Genomic DNA, 19,151 nt, shown 5'->3' with positions numbered 1-19,151 from the left:
TCCCCCCCCCCCCACCCCGTCTAGAGAGTTGATTCGAGGGATGAATCCAAAATATCGTCATGGTGGCTGGTGCTATCACTGTCACAGCTTTGTGCACTCGAGTAATTGGCTGCTTCTTGGAGCCTCATTAGCATATTCATCTGAAAAAGAAGTTACAGCAATATTTGTATAATCACTGTTGCAGTTAATGGTTAAAAATTAAGCTGTCCTGCTATACAGGGCATAGGTAACCTAGGATGAAAGAAAAGGTGAACTGATCTCAGGCAGGAGGAAATATCAATGGCTTCTCCTGGCTTGCGCCACCTTTGGTGCTTTCTGTCGTTTAAATACATGTATGAGCATCAAGAGCCGTAGGGATATAACAGGACTGTGATAGCTCTATAATTCAGTGGTATTAAATGGCTGCAGCTGCAATAATGACAGGGCAAGGAAACCATTTTGTAGCTGGACATCTGGGCCTGTATTTGGAGACGGTCAAGCCTCCAATAATTTTGTGGCTGGTGGAGCAGAATACAATAGAAAAGCAACTAAAAACATGACTACATAAACATACACCTTTTGAAAGAGTGGGAGAAGGGTGGGGTGGGCTGAAGCCAGCTGCTTCATACAAGAGCACCATCTGCTGTTCAGGATCTGACCTCAGCAGGAGGAATAGCAACAGAAACAGCAGACCACAGTTCTGAGAAGAGGCAAGGCATCAACATAATTAATTTAGATATTATCAGAGACTAGTACATATGAAAAAAAAAAAACCCTTAAAATGGAAAGCCAGCCTCAGAAAATTGCTTGGATGCCTGATGTTTAACTCTAAATAAAAACAATGATGATTGTATCTATCAAGTGTTCTTCACATCAAGGTGTTCAACGTGAATGCAGTTTAAAAGCAATGCCTCAACTGAGTGGAACGATAAACTCCTATTGTAACAATAATTATTCGATAGAAAATAAGGAAGGGTGTTTTGCTAAAGCAAACTGTTTTTTTTCAAATTGGGTTAGAGACCCTTAAATCTTGCACATGCCTGCACAATTGACTTCTTTTTGTAAAAGTTTAAACATAGTATTATGGACACTGTCATGTAGTCTGAAGTCCCCAGTTTAGTGCATCTCTGTGCTATTCATCTTATCTCTCTTTAGAGACCAGTCTAAAATTCTATGTTCTGGAGATCTGACTATGTAGTCAAAATGCACCCTTCTGTTGGTTTAAAAGCAGGTTCAGGAGCAAGTGCTGGATCTAGGGGAACTAGAGGATCCAGACAGCAAATACTGGGAGAAGCCTCAGCATCTCTTAGTGGGCTGTGATAAAACTGTATAAATATCTGCACACTGCTAAGTGGAAGGGAATGGGGGAGACATAGGTAAGAAGTTCATTCAGGGTACACATGCAGAAGTGTGAAAAGGCCTATTGTATTTATGGAATGGGAAAGTATGTGTCATGTAAGCTAATTCCCTGGGTTATCTCACCTGCAGGGGCTAAGGATTCATTCCCTCAGCACTGATGATGTGCAGAGCATTTTCCCGAGAGAAGTACTGTGTAGCAGGTTGCCTAGGAAAACTGGGCCAGCTGCAGAGGATGCTTAGCTGGCCATAGGATGTTAAAGACTCCTAGGGAGAAGAGAGGGAGCTTGGCTAGTAGCAGAAGAACCAAGCCAAGGACTCTCCTAGGGTCTGGTAAAAGACCCAGAGCTGCAAGGCTGGAGGCAGCAGTACCGAGAGACCAGGAGAGGGAACTTGCAGACCTGAGGTCTCTCCTCAGGCCCCAAGAAGGTGCAGCCAGATTTGTGCTGCTCCCTGAGTGCTACAGTGCAGTCTTCCTTCTCTTGCCTGTGTGAGTTTCCTTGCCCGGTCTCATGGTGCTTCTGTCTCCAGCTTTGCAGCCCTGGGGTTTTTGCCAGATTCAGGGACAGTTCTTGGCTCAGTTCTGCCACCACAAGCCAAACACTTTCTCAGTCTCTACCCCCTACTCCTCTCCATAGGAGCCTTTCACTTCTTATGGCCAGCTCAGCATTCTCTGCAGCTGATCCAGTTCTCCTAGGCAGCCTGCAATCACCCCTGACTACCTGCAGCTAGCTGTAAGCCCCACAAGCCTGCAGACTCCTCCAGCTTGCAGTATGAAGTCTGCTGCAAGCCTTTGCCAGCTAGCCTGCCACTTAACCTTTCTCTTCAGGGTTTCCCCCCTTTCTCAGGATATTGTCCTTGCTTAGTTGTGGTCAGGGTATCTATACCCACACATCATGAATTAATGTAAGGACAGACTACAGAGTGAAATGTATAAAAGAATATCACTATAACATGAAGGATTTAAGATTCCATTATCACAGTAGGTAATAGCAAACTAGAACATCTTTGGGTATATTTAAATACAAAAATACACTACATTTATGGTAATTACCTGTGTTTTCCTTTCACATTTTCAACAAATTTGTTTCTTATACAGTAAGTAATGACACCATAATAAGTTGTCATGAGATGTTCTTGGAAATGGGAAGGATACTGAATTGCCTGTCTTACTGTGACTGTCAGTGGGATATTAGGCAAGTCATTTAATCTTTATTTCTGTTTTCCTGCTGTAAAAATTGAGGCGCATTTGAGAATAACTGATAAATGCGTATAAGGTGTTCTGATGTTATAATGGTGTATCCTTAGATTCATAGATTTTGAAGCTGGAAGGGACCTTGAGAGATCATCAGGTCCAGCCCCAAATTTATAAATAATAATTACTTTTTAATAATGCTAAGCAGACAAGTTATGCTGTTATTTCCTTAACTTCTGCATTGCTAGGATCAAACACATTATAAAGCCCTTCCTTCTCTCCACAACTCAAAAGCTTCATTCTTACCAAGGGATCCCCTTCTGTGTCACTTTGTGGAATGTGCTTTGATGTTGTTCCTTCTTTTGCAGATGCATAACCTTCATAACCCACATCCTCTGGCCTTAACTGAAGTAAAGATGGCCAGTCATGCTGAAGAGATGCAGAACTCCAAGGGTAAGTATCTGCTACCCACTTCGAAGGATCCTCCCATGGTGCTCTTTTACCATACATCTAAGTTATGGACAGAATTAATATATTTATTCAGTCTGCAGTTTCCCATATATTGCTCTTCATAATACTAGAAAAAAAATCAAATGTATCTAAACATTTTTATAGCAGGGACTACATAACAGTTGGGCCAACATTTCAGAAGGGCTCATCAGCCACAGATGTATTCAATCATTCAAAAGAATTTACTTCCATTTAGGCACCTAAATAAAGTGATTGTATTTTCAGAATGCTCCACACTTAACAGCCCCCCTTGAGAGCTAGAGGAAACTTCAAAAGAGATTTGCTAAGATGTGAAGTGGAACATTTGGAAAAAGGGAGAGAAGTTTTAAAATAACTTTTTTCAAGGTGTTTTGAAAGTAATGAAAACTTATTTTAAATGACCTCATTTTCAAACAATGGGTAACCAGGGCTCCATGAAGAATAGAAAGAAAGAAGATCCAGTTATACAGCGCTTAGGGGAGCTGTATCAAGGCTTTCTAATGCTGAACAAGGTGTATTTCTAATAGGTTAGGAGAAGAAGATCACTTAAAGCTAAATCCACAATGGGAAATTTGCTTAGCTTTGCAAAGATTCTTCTTAAATTCCCTGTTGTATACTAGATTTCATAATCCCCCATGTAAAGCACCCAGACTCCTTATGGAATATGTGGGGAGTGTTGGGCACTTGAGAACAGTGGTCACAGAGCCCAACAGGCTGCGTGGGGAAGCAACCAAGCTAAAAACTGCCAAGAGAATGCCTCTCAGAAAATTAGACACCTAAGTCCAGGCTGGAGACAAACATGTCCCTCCAGGTGGGATGTGCAGCCATTAACTGTTTTCAGAATTAGTGCCCAAGTCAGGCCAGTCCTTTTTTTCACAAGGAAGCCCTTCTCCCCCCACACCCTGCCACACCACAGCTCATGTGTGTGTGTGTGTGGATGTCTACCCTGTGTACCTAAAAGTACAAGCCCCTTCAATCTGAAGCAAAGACTGGAACCTAGGGCTCAGGTGAATACGGCAGTTGCCAGACAGTAGAGTCACTCTCACTAACCCTCTGCCCCAGTTAATATTTAATTATTTAATATAAAGTGAAACAGCTTCAAGTAGGCACTCTCCTGATAGCTGGAGGTCTGGGTTCAAATCCCTGCTCCAAATCAGGTCAAGGAGGGACCTGAGTCTGATTCTTGCATGTCCCATAGCCTACTGAATAAAAGCAGTAACAACATCCTCCTACCCCAATTCTGTGAATAGTTAGATAGGTAGAGAAACACCTCATTTAACATAGAACAGAATTTAGGTGCCGAGCAGTATCAAAACTTGGCGGGTTGTACATGCCTAGTGGAAGAAATTTAGGTATCTAGGGGCGCATCTACATGAGATGTTTACTGCAGTTGCCTAATTATCTCTGTAGTAAATGTCTCAGCATCTACACATGCAGCCCTACTAGGCTGCAGGAAACTCATCAACTCCACAGCAGGATAGCACTTGTAAATTCAAGTACTATCCTGCTGTGGAGCTTTTTCATGTGTAGCAATGCACGTGTACATGCTGATGGGGTTGGCTAGCGCTTCAGGGTGCTGGCTAGCTAGCTCTGCACTGAAGCACCCTTATGCCCCAGCCAGTCCCTCCAGAGCATGTTGAGCCAGGTCAGAGCAGCCCTGGGCTAGCAGACTGACCCAGGGGCTCCCTTCCAGCTGGGGATGCTCTGACAACAAAATGTGCGGTCGTCCTGGGCATACATGTAAATGCGGTGCCTGGAAACAATAAATTCTGGCACCATATATGCCAGAGTTTGTGTCACATTAATATGCACATGTAGATGCACCCTAGGGAACTTAGCTGCCTCCAGATTTAGATAGCAGGGTTCTGAAGATCTAAATTTTGGAGTTTGAAATCTAGTCTGATGGACTGGCACCTACATCCCTTTGTGAATCTAGCTTCTTTTATATTCAGATTGCTCAGAGACTCCTAGAGAGATTCTGATACTCTTGAGTCTTTCAGAGTCAGCTTTCCTAAACTCATTATGCTTCAGATAAGAACTTCGGGAAGGGAAAATAAAACGTTAACCAAGGAAGTCAGAAGGAATTTTGTGTCTTTCTGTTAATATGGTTATGGTTTTTAAGCTCTTTAAAGTATCAGAGAATTAGAATGGTTTGTGGAAAACCAGCATTTTCTTCTGCAGTTTTCATTAAAAGGAAGGCCCTAGCCCTTATATCTAGGAAATGATGGACCCAAATGTGGCACAGATGATTTCTAGGTTTTTGTACCAGGCTAATGAGAACTATTTTAATATTATCAAGGTGCTCAGGAAAGAAACAAAAGAATCAAGGAAGATGACTCATTTTAATACCTTAAGCAGACAACGCGTGATTTATGGGTGGTGCAAAGGAGAACACTACTGCTTTTCTCTTATCCCTCTGAACCCTGGTTTAATAGCACCACTAATCTCAGAATGAGCATACCTGTACCTTTTTGGCATACTATTGTAGAAGGCACAGGCATTATTTGATTGCAAGTAAAATAAGCAGTTTTTGGAAAGTGAGATGCTTCAAGACAATGGGCTTCTAACGACTGTCTCAGCATCATATCTTTGGCTAGTTCATAGCAACTTGTATCCTACCAAGGAAATGACTGCTTGAGTGTCAGCTGTATCAGTAGATGTTTGGCAAGAATTACTTTTCCATGACAAGTCTCTCCATAGAATGCAAAATTACAGTACACAAACAGAGAGCAAACAAAAAGGGGTTAAATAGAAAAAGGTTTAGAAAAAAAAGATCAGCTGACAACCACAAATAATTTCAGGCTGCAGGATTGTTTCAGACATGTGCAGTTTGTGCAGTACCAGTTTATCTACAAGCAAAAGCCTAAAGCAGAGTTGGCTAACTTGAGGCAAGTGTGCCACTAGCAGCACAGGCAGCATTTGTGTGGCATACAGCAGATCAGGGAGAAGCCAGGCCACACAACAGCAGATAGGACAGAAAGCAGAACAGCAGAAAGATGTAAGAAGTGCCATACTGATTCAGATCAATGAGCCCAGTATCCTGTCCCTGACAGTGGTAGGAGTGCATGTCTTAAGAGGGAGAGCACTGAACTGGATATACCTGGGATCTATCCCCTATTTATTACCTGCCTTGGAATCCACCATTATTGGTTTAGAGATGCTAGAAGAAACATCTCCAGCCATTCGTTCAATAGCTATTAATAGATCTATCACCCATAAATCGGTTTAGTCTCTTTTTGAATGTGGCTATGCTATCTGCCTCTACTGCCTCCTGTGGCAATGAATTCACAAGTTAACTATACATTGCGTAAAAAGAGTGCTCTCTGCTATTAGTTTTAAACCTGCCTCCTACTAATTTCAGTGGATGCCCCCTAATTCTAGTATTCTGGGATTTTGAATAACAGTTCCCTGCTCACTTGGTCTACACCCTTCAAAATTGTACAGATCTCCATCATATCTGTGCTTAGCCATCTCCTTTCCAAACTGAAGGGTTCTAGCTTTTTTAGTATCTCCTGCTATGGCAAGGAGATATGGCTTTAGGCCCCTGATCATTTTGGTTGCCCTTCTTTATACCTTTTCCAATTCTACTACATTATTCTTGAAATACAGAGACCAGAACTGTACACAGTATTCAGACTGTGGATGCACCATGGATTTGTTTAATGGCATAATAATGTTCTCCATTTTGTATTCAATTCCCCTTGTAATAATGCTCAGCATTTTATTAGCTTTTTTGGCCACTACTGCACACTGAGCTGATATTTTTAGAGAACTATCTATAATGACTCCAAGGTCTCTTTCCTGAGTTTTAACAGCTATTTCAGAACCCAGCACTGTGTACTTATAGTTGAAGTTATTTTTCCCCATGAGCATTACCTTGCAGTTTTGTTGACATTGAAGTTCATTTACCATTTATTTTGCCCACTCATTTAGCTTGGTGAGATCTTTCTGCAGCTGCTCTCCATTAGCTTGGGACTTGACTACCCAGAATAATTTGGTATCATCTGCAAACTTGGAGACGTCAGTGTGCAATTCCCATTTCCAGGTCAATGATGAAAATGTTGAACAAAATTGGACCTAGCACAGATCTCAATTTGAACCTCCCTCCATCCTGCCATGTAAACATTAAGCCCTACCCTTTGCTTCCTATCTTTTAGCCAGCTCTCAGTCCACAAAATAACCTTCCCTCCAATGCCATGGCAACTTGTTTTTTTTAAAAGACTTTGATGAGGGACCCTGTCAAAAACTTTTTGAAAGTCCAGATATACTATATCAAGTGGATCCCCCATTTCCATGTGCTTGTTAACACCTTCAAATAACACAAGCAGATTGGTGAGGAAAGATTTCTCTTTACAAAAACCATGCTGACTTTTCCCCAGCAGATCATATTTGTCCTTGTGAGTGCTCTCTTTTTTTTATAATAGATACTAATAACTTGCCAGAGATGGAAGTGAGATTGACTGGTCTGTAGTTCCCAGGATCACCTCTACAGTCCTTTTGGAAAATGGGTGTTATGATGGCAACCCAACAGTCCTCTAGCACAGGTGTCATTTGTAATTATAGGTTACATACTATTGCCAAGAACTCTACAATTTCACCTTTGAGTTCTTTAAAAACTCTTGGGTGAATGTGATATAGTCCTGATGACTTATTAATATTTAATTTATCAACCTGTTCCAAAACTTCTTCTGTTGTCACTTTAATGTGATCCAACTCCTTAGACCTATCTTCTAGGAAGGACTTATCCTGCATGGGAATTTCCTTCGTATATTCTGTGGTAAAAACTGATGCTAAGAATGAATTCAGTTTCTCTGCTATGGCTTTTATCATCCCTGAGTGCATCTTTTAAACATCAGGAAGAGAGTGCAGGGCAGGAAGCAAAAAGCAGAGCAGCAGATCATTCAGGGGCAAGGAATTGGGGTGGCACTCTGGAAAGGTGAGCAGCTAACTGGTGGCATGCTTGCCAAAAAGCATGCCCCCCATTGCTAATGTGTGGTGGCAGACAGAGAAGAAACCAGCACTTTGTGTGGTAAGTGTAAGAGAATGAATCTCAGTGGATGAGATTAATTCAGCATAAGGTACTCAAATGCTGCAAGCATCCAGTGCTAAAAGATCTGTATGGACTGCAGGTAAGGGAACAGTGCTATTACAGGCATTGTGGATAAGCAATATAGTAATACAGGAGAAGAAGAGGGCAAGAAGGAAAGTTAAGACCACAGGGAAAAAATCAAAGGGAAACAAGGAAATCAGAGACCAGAGGGACTAATAAATACATCACAGCAGAAAAGCAGAAGCGACACAATTAAAAACAAAAAAGGGGGCAAACCTTTACATCAAACTTGGCTATAGTCTGCTATTGGCTTAATCCAACTGAAGAAAACCAATGGAAAATTCTCCCTGCACAAAAGAACTGCTTCCTGTATTGTATCATCTGCCCTCCATGCTCCAGGAGCACATGGGAGGAGAAGATCATATTCAGTGTAAAGTGTGTGTAGGGTGGGGTTAGTTGCCTGTTTCTGCACTGCTGAAGAATTCTTAAGGGAGCGTTACATCACAGTGTTATATGCCATTGCACAAGAGGCATTGGCTGCCCTCAGAGTGCCAGGCCTGGTTTCCTGCTCCCTTTGCCTAATTTCATCCAAGTGATGAAATGAACCTATGTGACCTATGACAAACATTTGGTATCTCATGGAAATCCAAAGCATGAAATGAGAAATAGCAAGGCAAAATGGGTTCAAGACTAATTTCAATCAGGTTTTTTTCCATCATTGTTGGAAATGTTATAGCACTCATGCACATTACTGAAATGCATCTTGGAAAGAGACTACAATAAAGCTAAAAAATACGGCTTTTTGGAAGCAAGTAGTTGTCAGTTAATCTGTTTACATACCTGGAGACCCTCTCTTACAGCCTCCAAAAGATATGGTACCAAGGAATAATTCCAGAGGTCTGTGAACCATACTCTGGATCCATCAACATCCATAGGACAGGGAAGGAAAAGACGAGGACCTGGAAAGCAAATTTTTTTTTTTGTGATTAAACTTGATTTAAAAAAAAATAGTCTTCAAATTAAGGAAAGAGTAATTCTGGTGAAATCCTGAAATAAGAATAATTATAATGCAACTGGCTTGAAGACACAGTAGCAGAGCTGTTAAGGCATCTGTTTATGACTTCAGAGGTATGAATTCAAGCTCTTTCTAAAGTCATGCCAAAGGCAGCCCACAGCTGACTTAGCTGTAACTGGTCCCCTGGTCCTGTGGACTGAGGAGTCAAAAGTGACCAGATAAAATGATAAAATGCTGACCATATCACTACCTTTTGTGTCACTGGCTACAGAAACTGGCATGCCCTAGCCACACTCCCCTAAAGGCTGTTGGACTTGAGAGGATGCTTGATGTGATATTTATGGGCTAGCATTTTTCTGAATTTACTTCCAATTAAGAAATGAAATAGTATAGTTTGCCCTCCCCCACAATTCCAGGGTCTTGTTTGTACTTAAAAGTTGTACTAGCATAACTAACGTCAATGAAGTGTAATTTTCCCCCCTTTTATTTTCCTGCCAATGTAGCTAATGCATTAAAAGCCTTAAGGCAGATGTTGGCATACAGATAAGAATGCGCTTATTTCAGTATATCTTTTTTTTTGGCTCCACTGAGCCAGCATAACTGCATCTATTCAAGGTGTTTCTAATGCTTTAACTATGTTGCATAGTTAAAGAAGCAAACTTCTAACTTCAGAAAGAGCACTATCTTGGTAATTCTTTGTATATATAACCTTTTAATAGCAACTGTAGTATGGTAACCAAGAAAAAAATCTCAGGAGAACAAATTTTCTTGCAGGATTTCAGAATGTGTTTCGGTGAAGGTAACAATGTTGCAAGGTACATTTCTCAAGAAAAAGAAGAAAACGTTTTGATGTTTTCAGCGTCGGCTTAAACCATGATAGGCAAGGTTCTCTAGGTAAATCCAATATATTTTATTAGTTCAACTAAAATGGTTGGAAAAATTCTTCTTTGCAAGCTTTTGGGTACAAACACCCTTCATCAGGCTGAGGAACTATCTTTAGTTGGTCTAATAAAAGCTTTTAGATTTACCCAAAAAACCTTGCCTGCCTATGCCCTTAGACCAACACAGCTTAAACCATACATTTTTAAAAGGTGAATGTGACATTTTATAACAGGTTCCATTTTTATCCTTACTTCAGTGTTTATTGAGAAAAGGATAGCATTAGCTGCATTACACAGACTCACCAATGGTCACATCTGAAGAACTGTGCGTTTCTAAAAAGCTGTTGAGATGATGCCATGTCTTAGGGATCCAGTCAATGATTTTGATGAGGTCATTATTGCGCATGTTCTTCTCTATTTCTGTCTCGATCAGTTTCCTTCTCAAGTACCTGCCCAGGAAACCTTTTACAGGTTCTGTATGATTAGCACACAGCACCCACCTGTATACAAGAAATATAAATATTAAATAATCAAAAGATTAACAAATATTGTTTTTCCCTTTAAAACACCAAGGCAAGGACCTCACTGTTTAAAGTTAGTACTCTGCAAAATAAAAGTCAATTAAAAGGATAAGTGACAAAGGTTATTCAGTCATTCTTTATTGCCCAGTGCTACTTCAGGCAGCACAATAATGATCTCAAGGACTCAGCTTTCTAAAGTTGTGGAAAACCATCAGATAGCTGATGTTGGTGAAAAGGTATTTTACTTCTTTTGGTGAAAGGAAACAGTTTACACTGGCACCTGTCAGTAAGGGAAACAAATAGGGGAGACAACTCTAGCAGGTGATAACATTTAAAATTAGTGTTTGTGGAAAAGGTGGAATAAAGAGCTTTTTTATGGGAGGCCTGCAAAGCAAAAATAGGTAAATTACGGATAAAGTGTATTTACCTGAAATTATGATGCAGTTCTAGATTTGGTGAGGAAGAAACCCCCTGGTTCATAGTTCCAATAATATAAGGACTGAAAAGAGAAGAAATGATGGTGTTAGCAGAAGACTTCACTGCAACAGAATCCACCTGGATGGCTGTCCACAGAATAGTCTTTAATTTTTTTACCCTGCATAAAGCCATCTTTGAGAAATGGGGGTGCTTGTCTCATTTGGTGTCAAATTTTAAAAAAATCTGCTGCTATTTTTATGCATTTTTGGGGGGGTTCCCTTTTCATCCATTTATGAGCTGAAAAATAAATAATGCAAAGCAGTCCTCATATACCTTATTATTTGTGCTATATTTAGTGCTTCAATTCTAGCAGTCAGTGTCTTTCATGAGCAGTAATTTACAATACATTAGGAATTTTATGACAGGAATTCCCTATAAGTGGCATTTTTACAATAGAAATACCCTAATTAACAATAGCCAATATCTGTGTTCAAATGACTTCATAATTTGTATGCTGCCCTGACCATGAAAACCAGCCAGTCAACCACATACTACTGTATCTAAAGAATATTTCACACTTTTTTTACATATAGTTAAATATCTGGCTCACTGCAGAGCTGCTATAAATGACAAATTTATCACAGGTACCTGCTATATAATCATTGCTGTTCCATGTGTACATATTGTACTCAGGAAAATACTCCCCCATAAAGGCTGGTATTACCCTCCCATAACCTTTGTGACACACTGGAACTAGCAAACCCTGTATTGCTTGATACAGATGTATTAGAACAGAGCAGGGGATTAAGACCCCAGTTCAGTAAAGCACTTAATTTTAATGGTATACCTAAATCTCAATTATATCAATGGAGGTTAGATGCACAAATGAAGCATACTTAAGTACTTGACTGAATAAGGATGGAATTATTCACGTACTTAAAATTTGCAGCCCTCTTGAAAAATGGGTATTATACTGTTATGAATCAATCTAGACATAAATAGCACTTTTACACATGCAAACGCCGCAGTGCCAAGCACTTCGAAAAGCACCTGGTGCTGCAATGCTTGCAGTTGTATAAGTGGCAAAATGCACATCAGCGCTGAGAAAATGGCCATGGTACACTTTTGAACTAAAACACATTGGAAGTGCTTTAATTGAAAAGTGCACTGCCGCCATTTTCTGTGTGTTGACACGCATTTCACTGCTTATACAACTGCACATGTTGCAGCGCAGTTTGCCTTAGCTCATGTGCAGAGCAGACTTGCTCCAAAGCAGTGGATCTCTGGCGCATCATGGGATAAAAAAGCATGTCTATAAATGCTCAAAGAATGCAAGGTTCTCTGTAGGATACGTTATCATACAAAACAGTACATTTTATAATTGCTTAAACTTAAGTGAGAAGGGTGGGCAAAGAGCTATTACCTACCATTTATTGTATTTACAATTGAGGAAACCATTGAAGATGTCACTCAATGAACCTATATGGTGGAGGTTGTCAAGAATTATTACTACAGGGAGGTCGGCACCACTGTTGTCAGCACTGCACTGCTCAGCCAGGTTAGCTAGATATTGTCGTAGATCCTTAAACAAAATTGGAGGAAAAAAGAAAAATAGAGGAATGAAATGGAGGCATTTGTAAGGGGACAGGCTGTTACAGGCACAAAGTAAAGTTTAGAGATTTCTTCTAGTGCTTATATCTCAGCTTAGTCTCCATGCCTGAAAAGACCTGCTTGTTAGATAAGGCAATGTATACATTCCTCAGGAATACAGACTGTATTCTGTTTCCAATGGGCTGAGCATTCAGTTTAATGATCAGTTCCCCTTACTGAGCACTTGCTTAACCCCTTTGATGGTTCTTTTGATAAAGTGTATTGGCTCCGTTTAATTTATTATCTCTGTCAACCAGCTAGCTGGCTGCCCTTGAGAGGGTTGGAGATTTTGGGGTAAAGAACACATCTTACAATCCCAACAAAATTGGTACAACCCCCCTAAGAATTTAGTGTTGCCAAGTCTCATAGCTAATTACTAGTTTTTGCTTTGTCTTTGTGTTCTGTCTACAGTACTGCATGTGACATAACAGCAAGAGCGTGTATCAATTTACACTGTATTAGAATAGGGATTTTCCATTTCCTGCATGTTACAGACTTTGCCTTAGTGATTTCAGTGAGTCACCATCTAACCTTCAAACAAGTAGAAAAAAGGATGAAAGAAGTACATATATATTGGTAGGCTTTGTGGCATTTTGATCAGCAATATCACTGTCATTACAGTAGAACAATTCCTGGAACAGTAGGAGCAAAATCATATATATTTTTAGAGTAGAAAAATATTATTTGTTGTTTTCAGAAAGATTTTGTTTGGGTGTATAAATATGTCGGGCTTCCTCCGACCAGGTGCGTCAGTAGGAAAATCATGTTTCTTCCAAGTAGAGTTCTGTAGAACCATCTGTACTATTTAAGCACATTTGGAAATGTTTGTTTTTTTCTTTTTAACTACAAAATCACAAGTTCCTCTGGTCAAATGAATTTAAGATAGCACAAGGCACAGAAGTTCACACAATTTTCTAGGGAGCTGATAAAGCTAGGTTCTTGTCAGATAATTACTATAATTATGATAAATTTGACCATTTTCCTGCCAGATGAAATGACAACACAAATCTCTATATAAACAGGTGTTTTTATAATGGAATAGTGCTCCAATTGACTCTATAGTCTTGGGCTAGGGACAGAAGTTGCACATAAACCAGTTTAAGTGATCAGAAATTGGTTTAAACCTGTAACAGAACAGATGTTCACTGCACATAAACCAGTTTCAAAATGGCTGAAGATAAACCTGGTTGAATGTTGCATCAGACTTAACTGATTTGGGTCAAGCCAATTTATAAAACCTCTGTGCCAGACCCCTTCCTAGTTCAAGTTAAATCACAGTTCCCCAGCATCCCAGCATGTTTTCCAGCCCTGGGCTGTGCTGTCTGCCCCCTACACACCCCCAGGCAAATGCTGGCTCGGGTCTGGGGCCAGGGAAGGGGATTAAAATTCCCTTCTCCCAAGTACAGAGCTGCCATGCCCTGCTAAAAACTTCCTGCTAGCTGAAGTGATGAGCAACCCTGCAGAATCTGCTGCTGTAATCCCAGAGACCTGGGGTGTAGCAGGAAGAGTAAGTGAACACACAGCCTATGCTAGCTATGTGCCAGACAGCCATGCTCTAGTGCCCCCCTGGCTTCTGGCCTGAGCCAGTACAGGTATGTGGTTGCATTACCTGAATCAAAACAGAGTGACTGTCCAGCTGTTTCTCAGTTTAATCTCTGCAGTTTAGACTAACCTGCAAAGACTGAATCGATTCAGCCTCGGGCTTTTTGACTGTCTGTACTTAGCCCCAGTGTCTTCTCTTCTAAACCTATGTTGTGCTGATAATGCTAAGGGCATTGTAGACAAAGACATGGACTGTCTGACTGATGATTTATTGGGGTACTAAATAACTTTGTATCTACTTTAACAGGTTAACAGGTGTATTTTATGATTTCTAGAGGATCTGGCAAGCCTGTGAATTTCTTGACAATCTGTGTTATTCAGTCTGAGAAGGATCTGAAGCATTGACTAAATACTGCATTGTTAGTATCTCTGCTGTAATACTCTGGAGAGGTCAGTAGCAAGTAATACTTATATAGTGCTGATCAAGGTGTCAGGTTCTGGTTCACTGCCCTAACCATCAGATTTCTACTGTTTTGGGGTTACCATTTCCATTACTGAAATGTAAGTCTAACTAATGCTACTGTACATCCAAATTCTTCTGACAGGGAAATTACTGGAACACTAATGACTGAGAGTTAAGATGGTACGTTATTTATCGGCTCCTTCATATCGGCTCCTTCAGCTTTTTAATCGAAGCACCAAGCACCTAAATTCATCTTTTGCACATATAATATTATAATAAATTATTATACTATTATAATTAACTAACTAAGATTACAGAGAGGAGTTCGCATGTTTCATTGTGATTAAAAGTTCAGTCTCTACATAAAAATATAGAAAATAGGAAATATAATTGTAAATTAATAGGAACAACACTTCGCCATCATGGCATGGCTAGCAATGATTGTCATTTTTAATTGTAACTTACTTTACTTGATTTGTGATCAACATTAAAAGTAGCAATTGCATCCTCAGGTTTTTTTCTGCCAGATTTAGTTATTACGTATTCAGCGAGTCTGTTTGCTAAATAGGTCTTCCCTGTGCCACTGGGTCCCGACAAAATGATTCTGCGATGCTCCATCAGTAAATTAAAGTACCGCTGGGTAATTGGTTTAGGAATAAGTGTATCAAACACAAAACTATCCAAACTGTTTTCTTCCACTCCTGGGAATAAAAGAAAAGGAGAAAATAGCTTGTTTCCACCCCCACAAAAGTGACATCTAAGGTACTCAGAGGTTCAGCACTGACATTCATAACATGATGAGAGCAGGTAAACACTCTTATAGAATATAAACCCTGCTGCAGGGTTTCACTACCTCTAGAAGTGCACAGCTTCTTCCAGTAGGCCAAAAAGATTAAACAGTGGCAGCAGCAGAATGACAGAATGGGTGGGAGTAATAAAATCAAAGTAAATATGAAGAGAAGTCTCAGTGAGGCAGAGATTTGTGCTTCAAACGTTTCAAGCATTCAAGATGATAAGGTCAAAGTAGCACCAGAAAGGGTTACCAGGATGTAGTTATCACATCCAAATATGCAAAGTCCTGTGGAAGGCCCCCAAAATAGAAAAACCCAACAGCTATTTGAAATATTTGTTGTGGGGATGAATGACTTAGAACCATTTCTGAATGGAATCCTTGAATTTTGTCACTTTTTGGATTTGTCCTTTGCTGCAATTTTGGAGCCAGTGAAAGAACAACCACACTATCCATATCACTGTTTAATATATATTAATTTCATTTCAGCAGTATCATAAGCTCCCATTGTGCTAGACACTACACATACACACAAACAGCACCAAAGAATGGGGACAGAATTTAGAAAGTTCAGATATAAAAGATAAAATTGAGGGCATGAGGGAATAGAGTTAAGAGAAAAAACATTTCTGAAAGAATCCTGCTGTGGTTTTACCTTTTAGATTCACACTGATGATGTTATTATCTCCAACCAGATATCCACAAGGCAGCAGTTCTGGCACTTCTAGGCTATGGGCTCTAATTATATCCCCTATACAGTAGCTAGCAATACAGTCAGAGCTTAAACCCAGGCTAGTAGATGGATCCACTCGGAAAATGTATTCCTAAAATTACATGTACACACAAGATAAAAGCACATAGGGTCAATTTCATGGCAGACAGCTCATTAAAACACACACTTTAGCCTAGGTGCATAGGGATGGTCCCATTACAAGACTCAGTTACGAAGCATACATATATTAGAAAAAAAGAGCAAAAACATTAAAAGGAAAGTTAATGAGCATCTTAAGCTGCATGACCAAAAAAATAAAACCCAGCAAGTCAGAACTAAGCAGGCAGAGAAAATGGTATAGGAGCAAGATTAAAAAAAGGATTGAAAAAATCAAGTGCATTTTAAATGCCTCACCTTAAAGAGACGTCTAATTACACCATCTAAAATGTCCCATTTGGTTTTCCCACTAACCCCAATGGAGCCTATCAGATATGCCTGCATCTTCTGATCCTACAAGGGAAAGAGAGCAATTTCACAAACTATGCTAAGATAAGTGGCTAACATGCACCTTTTCTATTTTCCAATTTTTAAAAAGGGTATCTAAAATTACAATACTGTAACTTATTCATAGTTTACATATCAAAAACAGGTTTAATTTGAAGACAATTATTCTGATTTTACTTTTAAAATATCAAAGGTTGAAAACTTATAAAATTTCAACTCAGACATTTTTAAACTGTAGCAGTGGCATTCACAAGAGCCTATAATTCTAGGATTTGGGGAAAATGAACCTACCTTCGCTCGACCATAGCCCTTGTTTATGGTGACTAAAATTTTCACGCTGTGGCCTTCTTTATGGAGGCCCCCATCTGCAATATCCTCCAATAAAATATCTGCAACACACGAAGTGAACACATTTTACAGAATGTGATAAACCTGACAAGTGATATCAGCTTTGTTCTGCTTGTCATTTAAATGTTTATTCCAAGTTGGGTGCTTTTTATTTTTAATAAGAAATCTGCCATCCAGACAATCTGCAGCATAATTATTTTAACACCTACTTACTTCATATGCACTAATGTTGTCAATGAAAAAGCAATGATTTGTCTACTGTTGGAGGCAACTAAAGTTTGTAACTAATGATGATTATGTGAATCCTGAACTGGCTGACAGATATATGTACATAACTTCAGTACAGTTTTGTCTTTTCTTTCTTCACTGAAGCATGTCCAAAATTTCTATGCATCCATATGAGTCCCTCATTTAGAACTCAGATTAACATTCTACCTCTGGGTACTCAATTTGCCCTTTAAATGTCAGGTGAAGGGCAGCAAATACTTAGGTCAAAACATCTGCTGCTAGAATACCAATACAGTATTTCATCTTTCCCTCCGAACTGATTTTATCTTATACTCACAGGCCACAATCACATACAAAAGCCCACATTTTTCCCATGATGCAGGTTTTATTTTTCAATTACTTTCTTGTTCTAGCAATATAATTAGGAGGGGAAAAAAGAGGCAGGAGGAGAAACCCTGCCCCAGAAAGTGCTTTGTATTCAACATAAATACAAACTGCATTCGGGTACTGCATTCAGGTGATGGGACCCTTTACAGTGATCTTGGTAGTAAGTACTGCCACTCAGCCTACAGCATATGTTTTTAGGTCTGCTTCTTCACTAGCTCCTGGAATAAGAATGCTCTTTTGCTAAAGACTGGGTTCATACCACTAGCCCAAAAAGTCAAAAATGCTCTCTCCCTACTAAGATTTTCTAACGAAAGCTTCTATTCCTTGGTGCTTTTCACTATCTGTTCAAATAGTTCAAAATCTCTTTCACTCATTAGGGTCTCGTTATATTCCCTTGATTCTGCTCATAACATGCTTAACCTGGCAAAAGATCAAGAACCTCTTATTAATAATCTCTTAGTCTCTAAAGACACCACAAAAATTTGGTGGTAGAAAGTTCATACACTACAAACTCACAGCTGCTTTAAGGAAATGGCACATACCCTGATAAGAAATATTGGTTACATAGTTTAGTAGGATGCTCCTCTTCTCTTTATATGCCATTATTCCCTTCTGTTCTTAAAGATATTTCACTTATGTACTAAAAGAACATGCTGAACCATTCCATTATTTTTCTGTTGTATTTTAATAGATAGGATGCCAGCCTTAATTAGAATCAAAAGATTTTCAGATGTGATCACAACTTCTATTCATGAAATACTTTTCTAGCAGAAACTCAACCCTGGTATTGGGGACTTCTTCCTTTGAAGTAGGGATAGGAAAAAGCACAAATTAGACATTTCCCTCCTGCTGCCGAATGATTCTGTTTGCAATAGATGCAACATATCTTGATATGTTAAGGCACCACAGGACATCATCCATTTTGTTAGTTAAACCTGGCAGTAAGATGGCTGGAATGCAAAGGAAAACATGCTGATTTTCATATAAAGTCTGACATTAAATGAGAAGAGAGGTTCAAATGCCCATGTAATCAATGACTGGCAAGATATGAGGACTAACTGCCAACCCAAATTATTGTCAGGCAGTTTGGCACTTTCCCAGCTGTCCTATTGCCTGGACTCTCTATAATTAGTAGCCACATTATTATTAGTTCCAAAGACTGCATTATACTTTCTACAGATGTACACTAATGAGTGTCAGTCTGTGCTATACTTATGGTTCTGATGTTTGAGACACTGCTCCTGTTTCTTGGTCAGTTTATTCAATAAGTGCAGAAGGTTTGCAGTAGGGAGAAGACAATCCTCAAACACTATGGTATTAGAAAATATAAATTGTTAGTGGCCAGTATGTAGATGAAAGCTGTGTTCACTTTAAAGTGAAAAAGTTAAATAAAAGTTAATAGAAATACTCAGTAACACAGAATTTAATGCTACAGTAAATGGGTTAAACTGATTCTAACTGGGTGCATCTACACATGCAATTCATTTGAAGCAATAAACTCTGGAGCAGTTTGAACCAGAGTAAACTACTCCCAGGCACAGGATCTAAATGTATGCCCAGGACAGCAGCAATCTGAACTGGGGAGGAGCAGTTTATGCCAGGGCCAGCGGAACCGGGGGGGGTG

General features: G+C 39.6%; 1 protein-coding gene across 1 annotated transcript in view; it reads right to left on the bottom strand.

Moving 5' to 3' along the window:
* The window catches only part of NAV3 (neuron navigator 3), a 1,048,024-nt gene that overhangs the window by 3,014 nt on the left and 1,025,859 nt on the right, over positions 1-19,151 (bottom strand). The window contains exons 31-40 of the mRNA XM_019514774.1: positions 16,856-16,953; positions 16,475-16,570; positions 16,004-16,172; positions 15,024-15,259; positions 12,331-12,485; positions 10,914-10,985; positions 10,269-10,465; positions 8,910-9,028; positions 2,837-3,040; positions 6-140 (exon numbers count right to left, since the gene is read on the bottom strand). Of these exons, the coding sequence (XP_019370319.1) occupies positions 21-140; positions 2,837-3,040; positions 8,910-9,028; positions 10,269-10,465; positions 10,914-10,985; positions 12,331-12,485; positions 15,024-15,259; positions 16,004-16,172; positions 16,475-16,570; positions 16,856-16,953 (1,466 nt within the window). The 3' untranslated portion in view covers positions 6-20. The remainder of the gene's footprint in view (positions 1-5; positions 141-2,836; positions 3,041-8,909; positions 9,029-10,268; positions 10,466-10,913; positions 10,986-12,330; positions 12,486-15,023; positions 15,260-16,003; positions 16,173-16,474; positions 16,571-16,855; positions 16,954-19,151) is intronic.

Source organism: Gavialis gangeticus, unplaced genomic scaffold (assembly GCF_001723915.1).
Source record: "Gavialis gangeticus isolate Ggan-Ray unplaced genomic scaffold, GavGan_comp1, whole genome shotgun sequence".
Taxonomy (NCBI): domain Eukaryota; kingdom Metazoa; phylum Chordata; order Crocodylia; family Gavialidae; genus Gavialis; species Gavialis gangeticus.
The sequence above is the reverse complement of the archived record's forward strand: the minus strand, read 5'-3'. Positions and strand labels throughout refer to the sequence as shown.